The 15242-nt window shown below is 43.1% G+C and overlaps 1 protein-coding gene across 1 annotated transcript; it reads right to left on the bottom strand.

The window, feature by feature from the left end:
* Positions 1-6031: 6031 nt before the first annotated feature.
* Positions 6032-13392, bottom strand: SAXO3 (stabilizer of axonemal microtubules 3). Its single transcript, XM_073570928.1, has 5 exons — positions 13186-13392; positions 10612-10812; positions 8362-8523; positions 7769-7896; positions 6032-6916 (listed from the first exon to the last, which is right to left on the bottom strand). Exons 1-5 carry the CDS (start codon positions 13390-13392, stop codon positions 6508-6510), a joined length of 1107 nt encoding a protein of 368 aa, XP_073427029.1. The 3' UTR covers positions 6032-6507.
* Positions 13393-15242: the final 1850 nt, after the last annotated feature.

Here is a 15242-nt window from a genome sequence, read left to right on the forward strand (position 1 = left end):
GACCCAGCCCTATCTGTCATGGCCACAGCATGTGGGGGTGTGAAGGCTGAATGGATCTTCTTTTTTTCATTTTTCTCTGAAGCAGATTAGTGAATTATTACTGAGATGTTAAATAAATCTTCCCTATCCCGAAATGAATGACTACACTAATCCACAAGGACCAATCTGTCCAACCGGACATATGTGATGGTTTTTGCATCTCGCTAAAAAAAAAAGGACAGAGTAATTGCTTTCTATTGGCAATTTTATATTTGGATACATTTTCTTTTTTATACTCTTGGAATTCCTAGAAATTCAGAATAATTCTTTGCTTTTATCATAATCCTTTACCAATATTGCAAAAAAAATCTTTTCTAAAGAACTAAACTGAAGATATGAGATAACTACTCTGCTTTAAGGCGTGAACCCACCATTGCCCCAGCGTAGGGTAATTATAGGCAGAAGGGGCAGATGCATTTTGGCCCCAGCCCTTCTCCGAGTTAACTAAGGATACCGTTACATTTAGCGATGCACCAGCGATTCCGACCACGATACGACCCGGTCAGGATCACTGGTGCATCGCTAAATGGTCGCTAGTGAGCTGCCAAACAGGCAGATCTCGCCAGCGACATAGCAGCGGTTGACGGTCGTTACTTACCTGTCAGACGTGGCGATGAAGACGTCCTCCCGCACGCGTCGCTTGTCGGCGCCAGCAGGAAGTCCAGCAGGAAGTGGCCGATGAGAAATGGTCCAGGACGTTCTCGCGCGATCAGCGATAACCAGCGGGGGAGCCGGTCGGAGTTAAGTATCACACATAGCGATATCGCTAGCAATATCACTGCTGCGTCACAAAATCGGTGACGCTTTAGCAATATCGCTAGCTATCTCGCTGTGTGTAATGGGGGCTTTAGTCTAGCAATAAGTCTCTGAGTCTTGGATTAAAAAATGAGCTGAGCACTGATTTCCAGTATTAGACAGTGTATAGTGGTGTTATTATTAGAGCACTGTATGGTACTATTATTTATGTATCATATAAACTTGAGTATTCTAGTGTTCACTGATGCTTTAATCCATGGTTTACAAACCTTCCAAAAAGTATATGCATGAATTAGTCATGTATTTTGGGCTAAAAATCATTTTTGAAATTTGGTTTAATTAAAAACTTTGCACTTTTTGGCTCTGTGGGGAGTCTGGCTGTGTCTGACACCCAGTTTTCTGCTCCCACAACTGCACAATCTAATGCAAGGTGCTTACTCTGCATTGACGTTTTAGATCCTCAGTGCAGAGTAAAGTGTGGACCATCCAGCTTCAACTGCCATTTTGTTTATGCTTGAAAAAAACCGCTTGCTGGCCAAAACACTTTTATGATGTATTTTGGATGAATAAAATAATAGAATCATCTCTCTGGTGCCTTGGAAATGATGTGACTCTAGTTTAAAGGGGTTTCTGTGACTTTTTAAAAAAAATATTTCCCCTTCCCCCTTGACCGCATCATGAAGAGATGGGATCCGCTGTTCAAGGACAGGAAATCTACAGATAAAAAGGGCAATTCCATTCTTCCGCATCAGTTGGTTTCCTGTACTTGACAGGGAGCCTACAGTCAACGTACCTGCAAAGGAAGGCATACCGGACTGCCAGAAGAGAATCATCGTGGGATGCCAGGCATGGCCAGACCGATTCAGGCAGCGGGGGTTTCCTACCTCGGCTGGCACGGTGTCCTGAGTCGCCACCTCTGGGGTCAGTGGGCCTCTAGGGTGTGCTGGGAGAGGCAGAAGAGAAGATGCATTGCTGGGTATACAGCCTCTCCTTGAATCCTCATCGCCTGCTTTTCAGTCAGCCCGGGCCAGCATTGGAGGCAAATGCACGCAGGGATACTTCCGGAGTCCAGTGCACACGCAGGGATGCAGCGCCGCAAGGCGTGACTGGGAAATCCAGTTGTCGCATGCACGCATGCTTGCCGGTAGTGTATGCGACCGGATACTGTTCGTCCGCACGCTTCAGACCCTCCCTGAGCGCGTCCCTATGGAGGACATATGGGCGTCTAGGCATAATGAGATGCTGAAACAGCACAGGGGTGCTGAAGAGGGGGGGGGGCACGGCTTATTCACCACCAGAAAGCACTGGAACATTGATTCTGAAAAACTCTGGCAGTCTCCATCCCCCCCCCCCCAGTCATGAGCAAGCAGAAGCACCAGGGGGGTGCAGACTCTGCATTCCCAGTCACCACCCCAGCAGCAGCAGCTACTGTCGCAGCCACAACAGAGACAGCAAAGGAAAAAACGAGCGGGACAAGAGTACCCTTCCTATCATCACGAACGTGGTAATGAACACAATTACGACCTGGCTAGAAATTGGTGGCTAACCAGACCTCCTTTCGAATCTCTGGCAGAGGCTTTGCTGAGAATTCTGTCCCTTAAGACATCACTTTTAGTAGCTTTTAGTAGCTCTCACTTTAGCTCATAGGGTCAGTGACATCCAGGCATTATCTGCTGGCCCTCCATTCACACAAATCTTGGAGGATAAAGTTATTCTTAAAACCCACCTGGCCTACCTACCAAAAGTGGTGTCGCGATTCCATAATTCTCAGGAGGTCTCCCTCCCTTCTTTTTGTCCTAACCTCAAGAACAAGGAAGGAGGAGTCTTACATACACTAGACGTCAGAAGGTGCCTAATCCAATACCTAGCGGCCACATGAGAGTGTAGGAAGGATAGGTCTTGCTTTGTGACCTTTAAGGGACTTCGAAAGGGTCAAAAAGCTTCTAAGGGCATGTTGGCAAGAAGGATAAGGAACACCAACACCGTCATACTCCTCATGTGGAGAGGCCGCCCTCATTAGACACGGGCAGTGGCAGCCTCCTGAGTGGAAAGAGCCGGTGACTCAATACAGCAGATATGTAGAGTTGCTACATGGTCTTCCCCCTCTATATTCTTCAATCACTATCGACTGGACCTAGCCTCTTCTTCAGACCTTACTTTTGGTAGAAGGGTTCTGGAAGTGGTGATCCCTCCCTAATAATACATTCTCTGCAATTCTCTCCATGGTGCCGTCATGGGGGAAGGAGAATGACGTATTTACTTACCGGTAACTGGATTTCTCAGAGCCCATGATGGCACCCGTACATTCCCTCCCTTCATGTGTGGGTGTGCACACTTAATTTTGTTATCTATATGTAGTCACATGGTGTTCCTGTTAAGCTCATACTGTGTTATTAAGCTGGAGGTCCTCTCATGCTCTGTAAACAACTGATGTGGGGGAGAGGTACTGCCCTTTTTATCTGTAGGTTTCCTGTCCTTGAAGGGCGGATCTCCTCTCTGTGGTTCTGTCATGGGCTCTGAGAAATCCTCTTACCGGTAAATAACTACATCTTTTTTGCTTAAAAGAATTTATTTGGGGCTAAAAATCAATTTTGCTATTTGGTTTCATTAAAAATGTTGCACTGTTTGGCTCTGGGGGAAGTCTGGCTGTATCTGACACCCAGTTTGCTGCTTTCAGAGCTGCACAATCTAATGTACTGTCAATTCACAGTAAAGTGGACCACCCACATGACTATATTCTATAGGCAGTCTAGAACTAGTTAAAGGGGATGTCCACTTTTGGGGACTTTGTTTTCTTGTTTTTGCAATTTGGGTTCATTTAAAATATTTCACTGTTTAGCTTTTACAGGCTCTTTGTTACCCTGCACATTAAACTTGGTCAAATTACCTGAGATCAGATAAAGCAAATGACAGATAAGAGCTGTAAATTATCCCATTGCATCGTCAGAATAAGCTCACTGACGGATTCTCAGTTAACTAATTCTGCAGCCAACAAAAGGCCCTGCAACACAGAGGCTACAGAAGGCTAATAATGCAACATTTTTAATGAAATGCAATTACGGTATAAAAATGAGAACCAGCACCACAAACTTGTGTACTTTATCATTACACCACCCAATGGAGTCCCTCTGCCGTCCGGAGGAGTCCCCCAACCACCCGGAAGAGTCCCCTGACCTCATATGGCTCACTCCAAATATCTTTTAGTTATATTAATGCCTTTCATGGTTGAGGAAATGATTATTACTGGGTATTACATAACAGGTGTTATATTCCTGGCATAGCCTTGGTCCTAGCTATATCCTCAGGCACTGGGTGTTCTGTGTGGGAGGCTGTAACCAGAGCAGCTGTTTCAGCTGATAAATGTGTTAAGACCTTAGATATCAACCTTGGGCTAAAATTGAACCAGGGACCCAACATGTACTTACCGGTTTTCTAATGATAAAGGGATTTCCTTGAATCAGGGCTTATGTTAAATGGATTTTTTTTTTCTTACAATATAAAAAATTACAATTTTCACACTGGCCACACTGTATTATCCACTGTATATAGAGGTGTTATTAGTCATTTTACTGGAGGAGGAGGTGAGCTGTGATATCACCTATTGTGAATGGTGAATAGTGTGTTAGCTTCTGTATATAGAGGTGTTATCTGTCTTTCTATAGGAGCAGAAGGAGGTGAGCTGTGACATCCTCTATTGTGAATGGTGGATGCTGTTATCTACTGTATATAGAGGTGTTATCAGTCATTGTACAGGAGGAGGAGGACGTGAGCTGTGACATCTATTGTGAATTGTGGTTCCTGTATTATCTACTGTATATAGAGGTGTTATCAGTCCTTGTACAGGAGGAGAAGGTGAGCTGTAACATCATCTATTATGAATGGTGGTTCCTGTATTATCTATTGTATATAGAGGTGTTATCAGTGATTATACAGGAGGAGGTGAGCTGTAACATCTATTATGAATGGTGGATCCTGTGTTATCTACTGTATATAGGGGTATTACAGAACAGATAGTTTAAGTCTAATTAGCCTAGTAGCCAGCGTAAAAATTGCAAGTTTTTTTATGCAGATAGTGGTATTGAAAACTGAAAAAGACATACCGGTAATCAAAAATTTTAAAAAATACATTTATCATATAAACCTGATTTACACAATAGGTTTGCAGTCCCTTCAATACTTATATAGTCAATATGGCTCGTCCAGAGGTGTATCTAGGTTTTCTAGCACCTGGGGAAGTTTGGCGCCCCATCCAAACACATATGTGATTTGCCCACTTACAGTCACGTGTCGACCATCTGCTCCTCCTAATTCTCTGTGTTAAGTGAAAAACTGAGAGAAGCAGGAAGAAAAGCTCGCTGTCACGTGACCGTAAGTCTGAAAATCGCATATGAGCGATGTGGCCATGTGATGACTGCTGGAGCCTGACAGTGAGTATATTACACGCTGTCAGGATTGGCTTCAGGGCTTCACTTTATAATTTAAGGGCTTGTCCAGGTGTGAGATGAAAGTCTGCAGTGACTCTAGGTGACTGCAGTCTCCTGAAGTCTCAGAATGTGTGCTGCTGTCACAATGCGGCAAATGCCCCTCCTGTCCCTCCCCCCGGATATTCACAGTGATTGTTCTACACAGATCTGCATTAGTCTTTCATAATGTGTGATTTATACAGCTGGAAAATATATATTTTTGAGCGACTTGCCCTTTTGTGTTTATTAGTGAACAGGGTCCGGTTATGCATCAGAAGAGCAGTGGAAGACTACATTTTCAGGAAGAATGACAGAGGAAAAGCAAGAGCATAGTAGACTACACTTTGTGGTGTCCACCTAAAAAAAACAGACAACGCCAGGAGGAATAGAGGCCAGACAGAGCGTAAAGTGACTCATTATAGTGAAGGAGTCCATCGGGGGCATGACCGAATCCCGTATTTCGGGGATCAACACAGGTCCCGACAGTCCATTTTTCAAACAGGTCTTGACACCTCCACTTCCATACTGGGTATCCCCCAGGAGAGGTTTCAGTGTTGGCACAGGACTCGCGAAGGGAGGCTGGCTGCTCATTTCAATAGTTGAGCCAGCCGACCTCCCTGTCTGTGCATTCGAAAAAGAAGCCATGACAAATGAGCCATGACACAGAAAGACGGGAAGGAAGCTTCTTCTGAGTGAAAAGAGTTGCAAATAGACAAAGAAACTAAGACATCGAGGCACACTTGTAAAAAAAAAAAAAAAAGTATAATAATCCCTTTTGGATGTAAATGAGACATATTTTTATTTTGCTGGACATCTGCTTTAAGTGAAGGGTCTGATGAAATTAACAACAAGTAGAGAGAAATCACTAATCGCTATTCCTATGATAAAGCTACAAAGTGTTCAACCTTAAAGTGGTATTCTCGGAATATAAAATGATCGCCTGTCCTCAGGATACATGATAACTTGCTCATCACTGGGGGTCTGACTCATTCACTCCCGTCGATCCTGCAGAGACCGATCTTGAATGGAGTGGAGGAGAGCATTGTCTAAGGGACTGATGGAGGTCGGGACGGCAAAGACAATGAATGCAGCAGAGTTTGAGCATGCACCATTCCAGAAAGGAATCTGCAGAGCTCCGATCACAGGAGGTTCCAGAAATGATCAGTAAATATTCCACAATCCCATCAATAAGGGGATAACTTTGAATTCTGGGAATAACCCTTTAAAATATATCACAGGTCATTTATTGTCACACCGCAACTGGCCTCTCACTACCATATGCCTCGTACTCTGTTTCATACATCTTGGGAACAGCCATGATCTCTGGCAATGGTCCCTGTCTTGGTTTGGTCCAGGGGCATTCTAGGGGGAAGTAGACATCTTGTGACCTCTTGACGTCCAGTGGCCACTGGTAGCTTTCCTGTGCCAAGGATTTTAGTCCTGTGTGCGGGACAGATTGTGCACGTGGTGGAATCCGTGGCAGTTTACTGGCAAAGGGAAACTGAAGAGTGTCCCGCATTGGAGGTGGTCGTCGAAGTGTTGGTAGACTCTCCTTCGGTATAGGGTTTTCTTTCAGGCCATGTCCCCAGGCCTTAGGGTAATCCTCCGCCTGCCAATAAGTCAGAATATCTTTTTTCGGATAGCCTTCAAGTTCTTTCCTGGTTTGGAAAAATAGAAGATAATAAATACAATTTAACAAAAATAATGGCTGTCATTGGGACTAATGTAAAGGGCATTGGAGCTGATCACTTCCTACTTAACCTTCAAATTCGTACATATCTCTCCTTCATATGTTAGACTCACTCCAAGATATAACCACTGGAGGTGGAGTTTGGAGACAATAAAGAACAGTTGGGCTACGATGCATCCATAGCCTCCAACCAAAATGAATGGGATTTCTGGAAGCAGAGTAGCTCCACCATCTCTGTACCTTCATCTCCAGTGGTCAGAGCCATTCCTAAAAAGCTGAGATGTGAACAAGCCTATAACCAAAAACCAGGCCCTTAGTGATGCTTTGGGGTCTAACCTGGGGTATATATTGGGTGTCGAGAAAGTTGTGACAACATGGTTCCTTTGGATCTCTCTTCTACGTGAAGAAGTTGTATCAAATTTGGACGTTATCCCCTATCCGTGTGACTTCCCTGATCATTGGGTGTCCGAACTCTGGGACCCGGGGTCTGCACTAATTCCAAGAACCGGTGGTCTGAAGAGCCCCTTTGTGAATAGAGTGGTGGTTGCTCATGCACAACTTTGCTCACTTCATTCTTAATAAGAGTGCAGAAGATCTGCTGATTTTGCATTAGGGCTCTGGAGATTTGTTACATCTTCGGGGATCTACATCAACCTGGTCAACAAGAAGGAGCCACAATGGTTGATTAGCTCCACTTTTGTCCATGGCTGCAATACCAGGCACAGCCAACAGATAAGGGTGACACTGTTTCTGGGAAATAATCTCCACCTTTTTTTAAATATCAGATAACTTCTAGCTCACTCGTGGTTGTTAGACTTACGCTGTAAATGCACGGAAATCCTGAGCTGTAGTGGATGCATATATGTCGTTCAAGCTCAAGACCCCCTTGTCTCGTACGCAAAATGGTTCTCCGGATACGGCCTTGTTTTCTGTTGTTGCCACTATCGCCTAAATTGCAACAGAGTTTGTAAAGATATACTCCAGAATTATCAAATATTTGATAAATGGCTGATGGAAATATGTAGCAGGCATAGATCATCCTTTTTCATTTTAAAGGACATCTGTTAGCACAAAATGACTGTTCAAACCTAGCACAGGAACTTTGTGCACCCTTGGTGTGGCTGAGCAGCTCAGTGCACCCTCTCACCTACTTGTTTTCTATTTATCTCTGTCCTTTAACAACTCTGATTATACAATAGACAAAGAAAAGGAGGACAGAGATAGATGGAAAATTTGTACGAGGGAAGGTGCACTGAACTACTCGGCCACACCAAGGGTTCACCGAGAGCTTGGGCTTGGTTTGAACAGTCATGTTGTACTGATAGACTGCCTTTGTTGAGTTTTTGATTGGAATCTTTTGTCGATTGATACAATTAACAGAAGCCACGAAACCCAATGTCAACATAGACAAACCTGTGACGGTCCTCTATTTATGTGATTTTCCAGAGGGAAGGGTTGAGGTCCTGCATGGAAATTAGTGATGGAGGGGTGAGCTGGACATCCCTTGAATTCTGCTTTCATCTCACTGCTTTGGTGTTTAGGATCCAGTGGAGTCCTCCATGGTCTTAGTTTCAACTGCAAAGTTAATGAAAAAGTTAGTGTTAATTAAAATACTGTATTTAGTTCACATATGCTTTCCTCCTAGAGTCAAATTCATAGATCCATACTATATCTGGATTGTATGAGATTAGAAACAAAAAAAAAGTATTTTTACAGGATGAAAATGATGAAATGGTAAGACAGGATGTTGAGAAGGCTGAACTTTTAAATTCCTATTTTGCATCTGTTTTCTCTCGGAAAGGAAATGCAACATCAACTGTTATTCACTGTCCTATTAAGGGAATAGAAGAATCCAGGATATCTATAAACAGAAAGATAGTGAGGAAACACTTAGCTAACCTAAATGAATTCAAGTCTCCAGGTCCAGATGAATTACACCCCAGAGTACTAAAGGAGATAGCAGAAGAAATTTTTGAACCCCTCTCCATAATCTTTGAAAATTCTTGGAGAACAGGAGAAGTGCCAGAAGACTGGAGAAGAGCAAATGTTGTTCCTATCTTCAAAAAGGGGAAGAAGGTGGACCCAGGCAACTATAGGCCGGTGAGTCTGACTTCTATACCAGGAAAGATCTTTGAACAAATTATTAAACAACATGTATGTCAATACCTGGATAAGAATGAAGTGATTAAACAGAGTCAGCATGGGTTTGTAACTGATAAGTCATGTCAGACTAACTTAATTTCCTTCTATGACGGTATCACTGATTGGGTGGATCAAGGAAATGCTGTAGATATAGTATATCTTGACTTCAGCAAAGCATTTGACAAAGTCTCTCATACAATCCTTATTGAAAAAATGACTAAGTATGGAATGGACAAGGCAACTGTTAGGTGGATTCATAACTGGCTTAGTGATCGGACCCAAAGAGTGGTCGTAAATGGCTGCACATCCAGTTGGAAGAATGTCTCAAGTGGGGTACCACAGGGCTCTGTCCTGGGCCCTGTATTGTTCAACATCTTTATCAACGATTTAGATGAAGGAATTGAGGGTAAACTGATTAAATTTGCTGATGACACAAAGCTAGGAGGGATAGCTAATACTAGAGAGGAGAGAGAGATGATTCAAAAAGATTTAAATAAACTGGAGAAGTGGGCAGCAACTAACAGAATGGTTTTTAACAGGGAGAAATGCAAAGTACTACATCTGGGCAATAAAAATGAAAAAAGCATATATAGAATGGGAGAAATAGGGCTAAGTGACAGCACATGTGAAAAAGACTTGGGTATACTAATAGATCACAGACTGAATATGAGTCAACAGTGTGATGCAGCAGCAAAAAAGGCAAATGCAATTCTAGGATGTATTAACAGAAGCATACAGTCTAGATCACGTGAAGTCATTATTTCCCTCTACTCCTCTTTGGTCAGACCTCATCTGGAATATTGTGTCCAGTTTTGGGCACCACATTTTAAAAAAGACATCAACAAACTGGAGCAAGTTCAGAAAAGAGCGACCAGAATGGTGACCGGTCTGCAAACCCTGTCTTATGAGGAAAGGTTGCAGGATTTGGGAATGTTTAGTTTGCAAAAGAGAAGACTGAGAGGAGACTTAATAGCTGTCTACAAATATCTAAAGGGCTGTCACATTGTAGAAGGATCAACTTTATTCTCATTTGCACAAGGAAAGACTAGAAGCAATGGGATGAAACTGAATGGGAAGAGACACAGATTAGATATTAGAAAAAACTTTTTGACAGTTAGAGTGATCAATGAGTGGAACAGGCTGCCACGAGAAGTGGTGAGTTCTCCTTCAATGGAAGTCTTCAAACAGAGGCTGGACAGACATCTGACTGGGATGATTTAGCGAATCCTGCTTTGAGCAGGGGGTTGGACCAGATGGCCCAGGAGGTCCCTTCCAACTCTACGATTCTATGATTCTATGAAAAAACCTGCTGTTTTCCAGAAACAGCGCCACACTTGCCCAAAGGCTGTGTCTCGTATTGCTTGTCTTCCACATACATTTGTACAGAGCTGAGTTGCAGTACCAGGTTCGGTCTATAGGAAAGTGAAGAACTCTTTTCTCAACTCGCACAACCCTCCTGATCTGAGACTATACAGTTTGTATAAGCAAAAACCAAGAACTTGGTGAAATGACTTTTCTCACCTTATCCCAAAAATCCTTGTTATAATGAACCTTCCAATGAGGAGCAGGGATGGGGTAACTGGGCTGAGACAGGACGCCCCCGCAATATTTCCGGTTGAGAGTGCTTCCAGTGGTAGTCTCGAATGTATTTATCAGCTCATCATAGGCGGTGGCTTCGCTTAGTTCCCGCAGTGTTGCTCGAAGAGGCTCAGAGATGGTGGACTGGAAAAAAGGCAAAAAATGGCAGCCATGCAATGGATTGCAATCTATCATTGTAAGGCAAAAAAAATCTGTGACCCATTCAGTTATAGGAATCCTGGTAGACAGTCAAAAGAACTGCAATTTTTACAGTTGTGATTGGACCCTCCAAACTTTATAGAACCATTCATATACTTCTAAGCGACATATGATATAGTATTTGCATTCAGATTTTCAGCCAAGAATAGTACAAGGTTCCCATCAGAATTTGTACCCTACATTTAGAGCGGGAAATCTCTAAACGTGTCCATAGTGCTCTAATGCAAGATGGAGGTCAAAAGGTATGGACTCATGTACCGTACTAGATGGTGCTATTCCATCCTGCAGAATCCACTAAACATGACACAGATCTGCTTTGTAACATGGGAGTCTATGCGTGATGAACATGTTATGGGCTTTTCATTATGGATCCGATAAAGGGATGCCATTATATCCTGTGGGTGACGGATCCATCAAGTGAATGATTAATTATGGCCTCTATCACCCATAGGATATAATGGCATCTCTTTGAAGAGTAAGTGAACTTAATTGTTTTATTATTTTGTCCAGCATCAAAAGTTATGAAACTTTGCCCGTCACTTTATTTGGGGATTGTGTTCATTCATTTAAAAATGCATGCAAGTGTCTTGCTAATCCCTGCTTTTCCTCAGTCTATTGTCCTTCCTTTAGCCGCATTGTGAAAGTACTTATTTGGAGTACAGATGATGGCAGTAATGGGTCAGCTCAGCACTTGCTTTTCTCCAGTATATTATTCTTCCTTTATCCACATTTAGAAAGAACTCATTTGGCGTACAGATGATGGCAGTGATGGGTCAGCTCAGCACCTGCTCTTCCCCAGTCTATTATCCTTCCTTTAGCCACATTTAGAAAGAACTCATTTGGAGTACAGATGATGGCAGTGATGGGTCAGCTCAGCACCTGCTCTTCCCCAGTCTATTATCCTTCCTTTAGCCACATTTAGAAAGAACTAATTTGGAGTACAGATGATGGCAGTGATGGGTCAGCTCAGCACTTGCTTTTCCCCAGTCTATTGTCCTTCCTTTAGCCACATTGAGAAAGTACTCATTTAGAGTACAGATGATGGCCGTGATGGGTCAGCCCAGCACTTGCTTTTCCCCAGTCTATTGTCCTTCCTTTAGCCACATTGAGAAAGTACTCATTTAGAGTACAGATGATGGCAGTGATCAGCACCTGCTTTTCTCCAGTCTATTATTCTTCCTTTAGCCACATTTAGAAAGAACTCATTTGGAGTACAGATGATGGCAGTGATGGGTCAGCTCAGCACCTGCTTTCCCCAGTCTCCTGCAGCAGCTTATCACCAGAGTTAGTGAGAACCAGGTGATCAGCTGCCCCATCACTACCATCATCTGTACTCCAAATCCTTACACTCTGATATCTATGTAGTTGATGGCAGAAAAATAGACTGAGGAAAAGCAGAGATTAAAAAGTTCATTACATAAAATTTGTTTACTGGATTGAAGTCAAATCCTTCTAATAAAGTGATATGTAAAGTTTCATAACTTTCCATGCTGGGCAAAATTACTTTAAAAAAAATAAAAATTGAAATAATAAAATAAAGTTTAGTTACTTTTTAAGGTGCTGTCACACTTAGCGATGCACCAGCGATCCCGACAACGATGTGACCCGGTCAAGATCGCTGGTGCCTGGATAAGTGGTCGCTAGTGAGCTGCCAAACAGGCAGATCTCACCAGCGATGGCGGTCGCTACTTACCTGTCAGACGAGGCGATGAAGACGTCCTTCCGCCCGCGTCAAGGCGTCGCTCGTCGCCACAGCAGGAAGCTGACGACGAGAAACGGTCCAGGCCGATCTCGCGCGATCAGCGATAACCAGCGGGGGAGCCGGTCGGAGGCAAGTATCACACACAGCGATATCGCTAGCAATATCGCTGCTACGTCACAAAATATTGCTAGTGATATCGCTTAGTGTGACGGGCCTTTACTGGTCTCATAAGGAAACAATTTACCAGATCTCCATGGGTGGCGGATGGTATTATTAGGCTCCTGTTACAGCCTCTAGTTAATATATTTTGAGAACGTTTCCTTGCATATACTTCAAACCAAGGACATAAAATGTGGCATAAACAGGGTTTACAATGTACAAGATCACACGCTTGATACATTTCCTGGCTGATAGAAAAATAGAAAAAATTTAGATTTTTTTTCACACTGATCATGTATAATCTGATTTATGGTCAGATTACAATCAGATTGATAATAAAATTGTTACATTTGTGACCATTTTAGCAGACGTATCACATCCTTGCAACATCAACCTTTATATTACCCTGGCTTATTATCCACCGCCTCTCACATTACCTTGATATGTGCAGGTGGGAACGACACCGGAGATTTGTAGTCATGGCTAACGCCAGTGCTAGTGAGATGCCAGTCCTGCCTCCGCTCTACCCCCATGATGAGAAAAACATAAAAACTCCAAGGATCGAGCAATAGATGAGCGTGTGCAGCCGGTAGAGGTTCAGAATGGAGGCTGAACCTGCGGAATGTTGTGTTTCCTGTCGTCATGGAGATAGAACACTGATCATTTACATGACAATGTGCAGTCAGGGACACAGAATGTCACAGTGAGACCTGTAACCTGTATTGTAGGGACACAAAGGGTGATCATAGTCATTAATAATAATGAAATCCACATGGGAACCCCTGTATTGTGTCTCACAACTCCTGAACAGCAGATCTCCACAATGCAATTGTCTACGGAGGATCAATAACATAATGTATATGACAAACAAGATTATGAAGAATTCTCAGTGTATGCAAGTCCCTACACATACTTGCTCATTTTAGAGAAATTAATGGCGATTTGAAAAACAGAATTTTTTTTTTTTACATGCACACCACAAAATCAATACAGACCAGAACCCCTAAAAAAAAATCAAATGAATACAGGACCCCAGATCAGAGCCTGCTTGGTTTACAGACCCCATTTTGCTCCCTGTTGAAAGGAATCAAAGGAACAGGATAAATAGGAATGTCAGGCACCTATATTCGCTGCCCCTGTTTAGACTCATGGAGGTCTCTCATTATTCTGTGTGTCTCCTCAACATACTGAAATGGCAAATATGCTACAAAGACAGTAAATTCACAAATAGAAACCCCTAGACTAGAACCCACCTCATTTATACAGGCCTTAGACCTTCATGTAGACCCGTTTCCTGTATACAGACCCAAGCCCCTCGGATACAGACCCCAAATCAAACCACCCCTGCATACAGACCTTAAACCACACAGATCCCATACCAGACGCCATGTGCCCATAACAAGCAAGACTAACCATATAAATAGATGCCAGACCTCCTAAGTACAGTGTATATTGACCCTCTAAATAGATACAAAAATATAAATATTACAAATAAATGATAAATCCTAGAACAGATCTATTAAAATTTCAGCCCTCTAGACCAGTCCCCCTGTTTACAGACCCCAGGCCAGAACCTTGAAAAGTCCTAGAATTCAGACTAGTCTACCTCTATTTAAAGAGAACTTGTCACATGAAAAAACACTATTACCTGCGGATATGAGGTTAATCTGCAAGTTAATAGCATTCTGAACCTGCTAAGCGTCTGCACTTTGCGGAATGCTGCTGGGAGAAAATGAACTTTATTTCCCCCGGCAGTGTAAAGGGTTTCAGTCACGGGGGCAATGCCGGTGCTGGTTCAGTCACTACTCTGTGCATAGAGAGCAGCAGCTGTAACCATGCCCCCAACATTGACTGACAGCCGGCTCCAATGCTGAGCTGCAGTTGGTCAGTGCTGGGGGGCGCAGTTACAGATGCCGCTCACTATACGCAGAGCAGTGACTGAATGCTCAACGCGGCCAGGAGGAATAAAGTTAATTTATTTGCCGACACCGCTGGGACCGCACCGCCACCGGAGGTGGGTACAAGTGTTATTATTTTACAAGGGGAAAACACGAGAAGATGTCTGAGTAGTGGACAACCCCTTTAAGGGCATTGTGGTATGCTGCCCACTGCTTTTATGTGCCCCTTGGCACTTTCCATCTGTACATCACTGCCTATTAGTTGGATGATTGTGTGACCCGCTTCCCATTCATCTGGTCAATGCAGAAACTTGAATTCAAAAGGTTTGGGATTTCTGCATCATACAGCGCAATAAGTCTTTTTCCCTATATTCCACCTATCCCACTTTAAAGGGATAATGTGACCTCTACTTTGTCGCAGCCAATATTTTTTTCGCTCCATATGATCACTTCATCTCACATCAACCCAAATGGCTAAAGGGACATTTCCAAAAACTATCAAGAATCAATATTTACAACTTACCAAAGCCCCTGAATATTGGGGAAAGGTTTTTTTAATTAGGTATTTTGAATTTGCGTATTAGGAAAAAAAAACC

The sequence above is a fragment of the Dendrobates tinctorius genome, unplaced genomic scaffold, assembly GCF_039654945.1.
Source record: "Dendrobates tinctorius isolate UK_male_01 unplaced genomic scaffold, ASM3965494v1 ptg000028l, whole genome shotgun sequence".
In the NCBI taxonomy this organism is placed as follows: domain Eukaryota; kingdom Metazoa; phylum Chordata; class Amphibia; order Anura; family Dendrobatidae; genus Dendrobates; species Dendrobates tinctorius.

What these genes read in the sequence shown, in the direction of transcription:
- SAXO3 (XM_073570928.1), bottom strand. Translation starts at nt 13,392, where the DNA reads ATGACGACAGGAAACACAACATTCCGCAGGTTCAGCCTCCATTCTGAA. An exon ending in TAAATAGAGGACCGTCACAG is followed by an intron (nt 7,897 to 8,361) that starts GTTTGTCTATGT and finishes GTTGCAATTTAG; the next exon opens with GCGATAGTGGCAACAACAGA. An exon ending in GATTTCCGTGCATTTACAGC is followed by an intron (nt 6,917 to 7,768) that starts GTAAGTCTAACA and finishes TTTCCAAACCAG; the next exon opens with GAAAGAACTTGAAGGCTATC.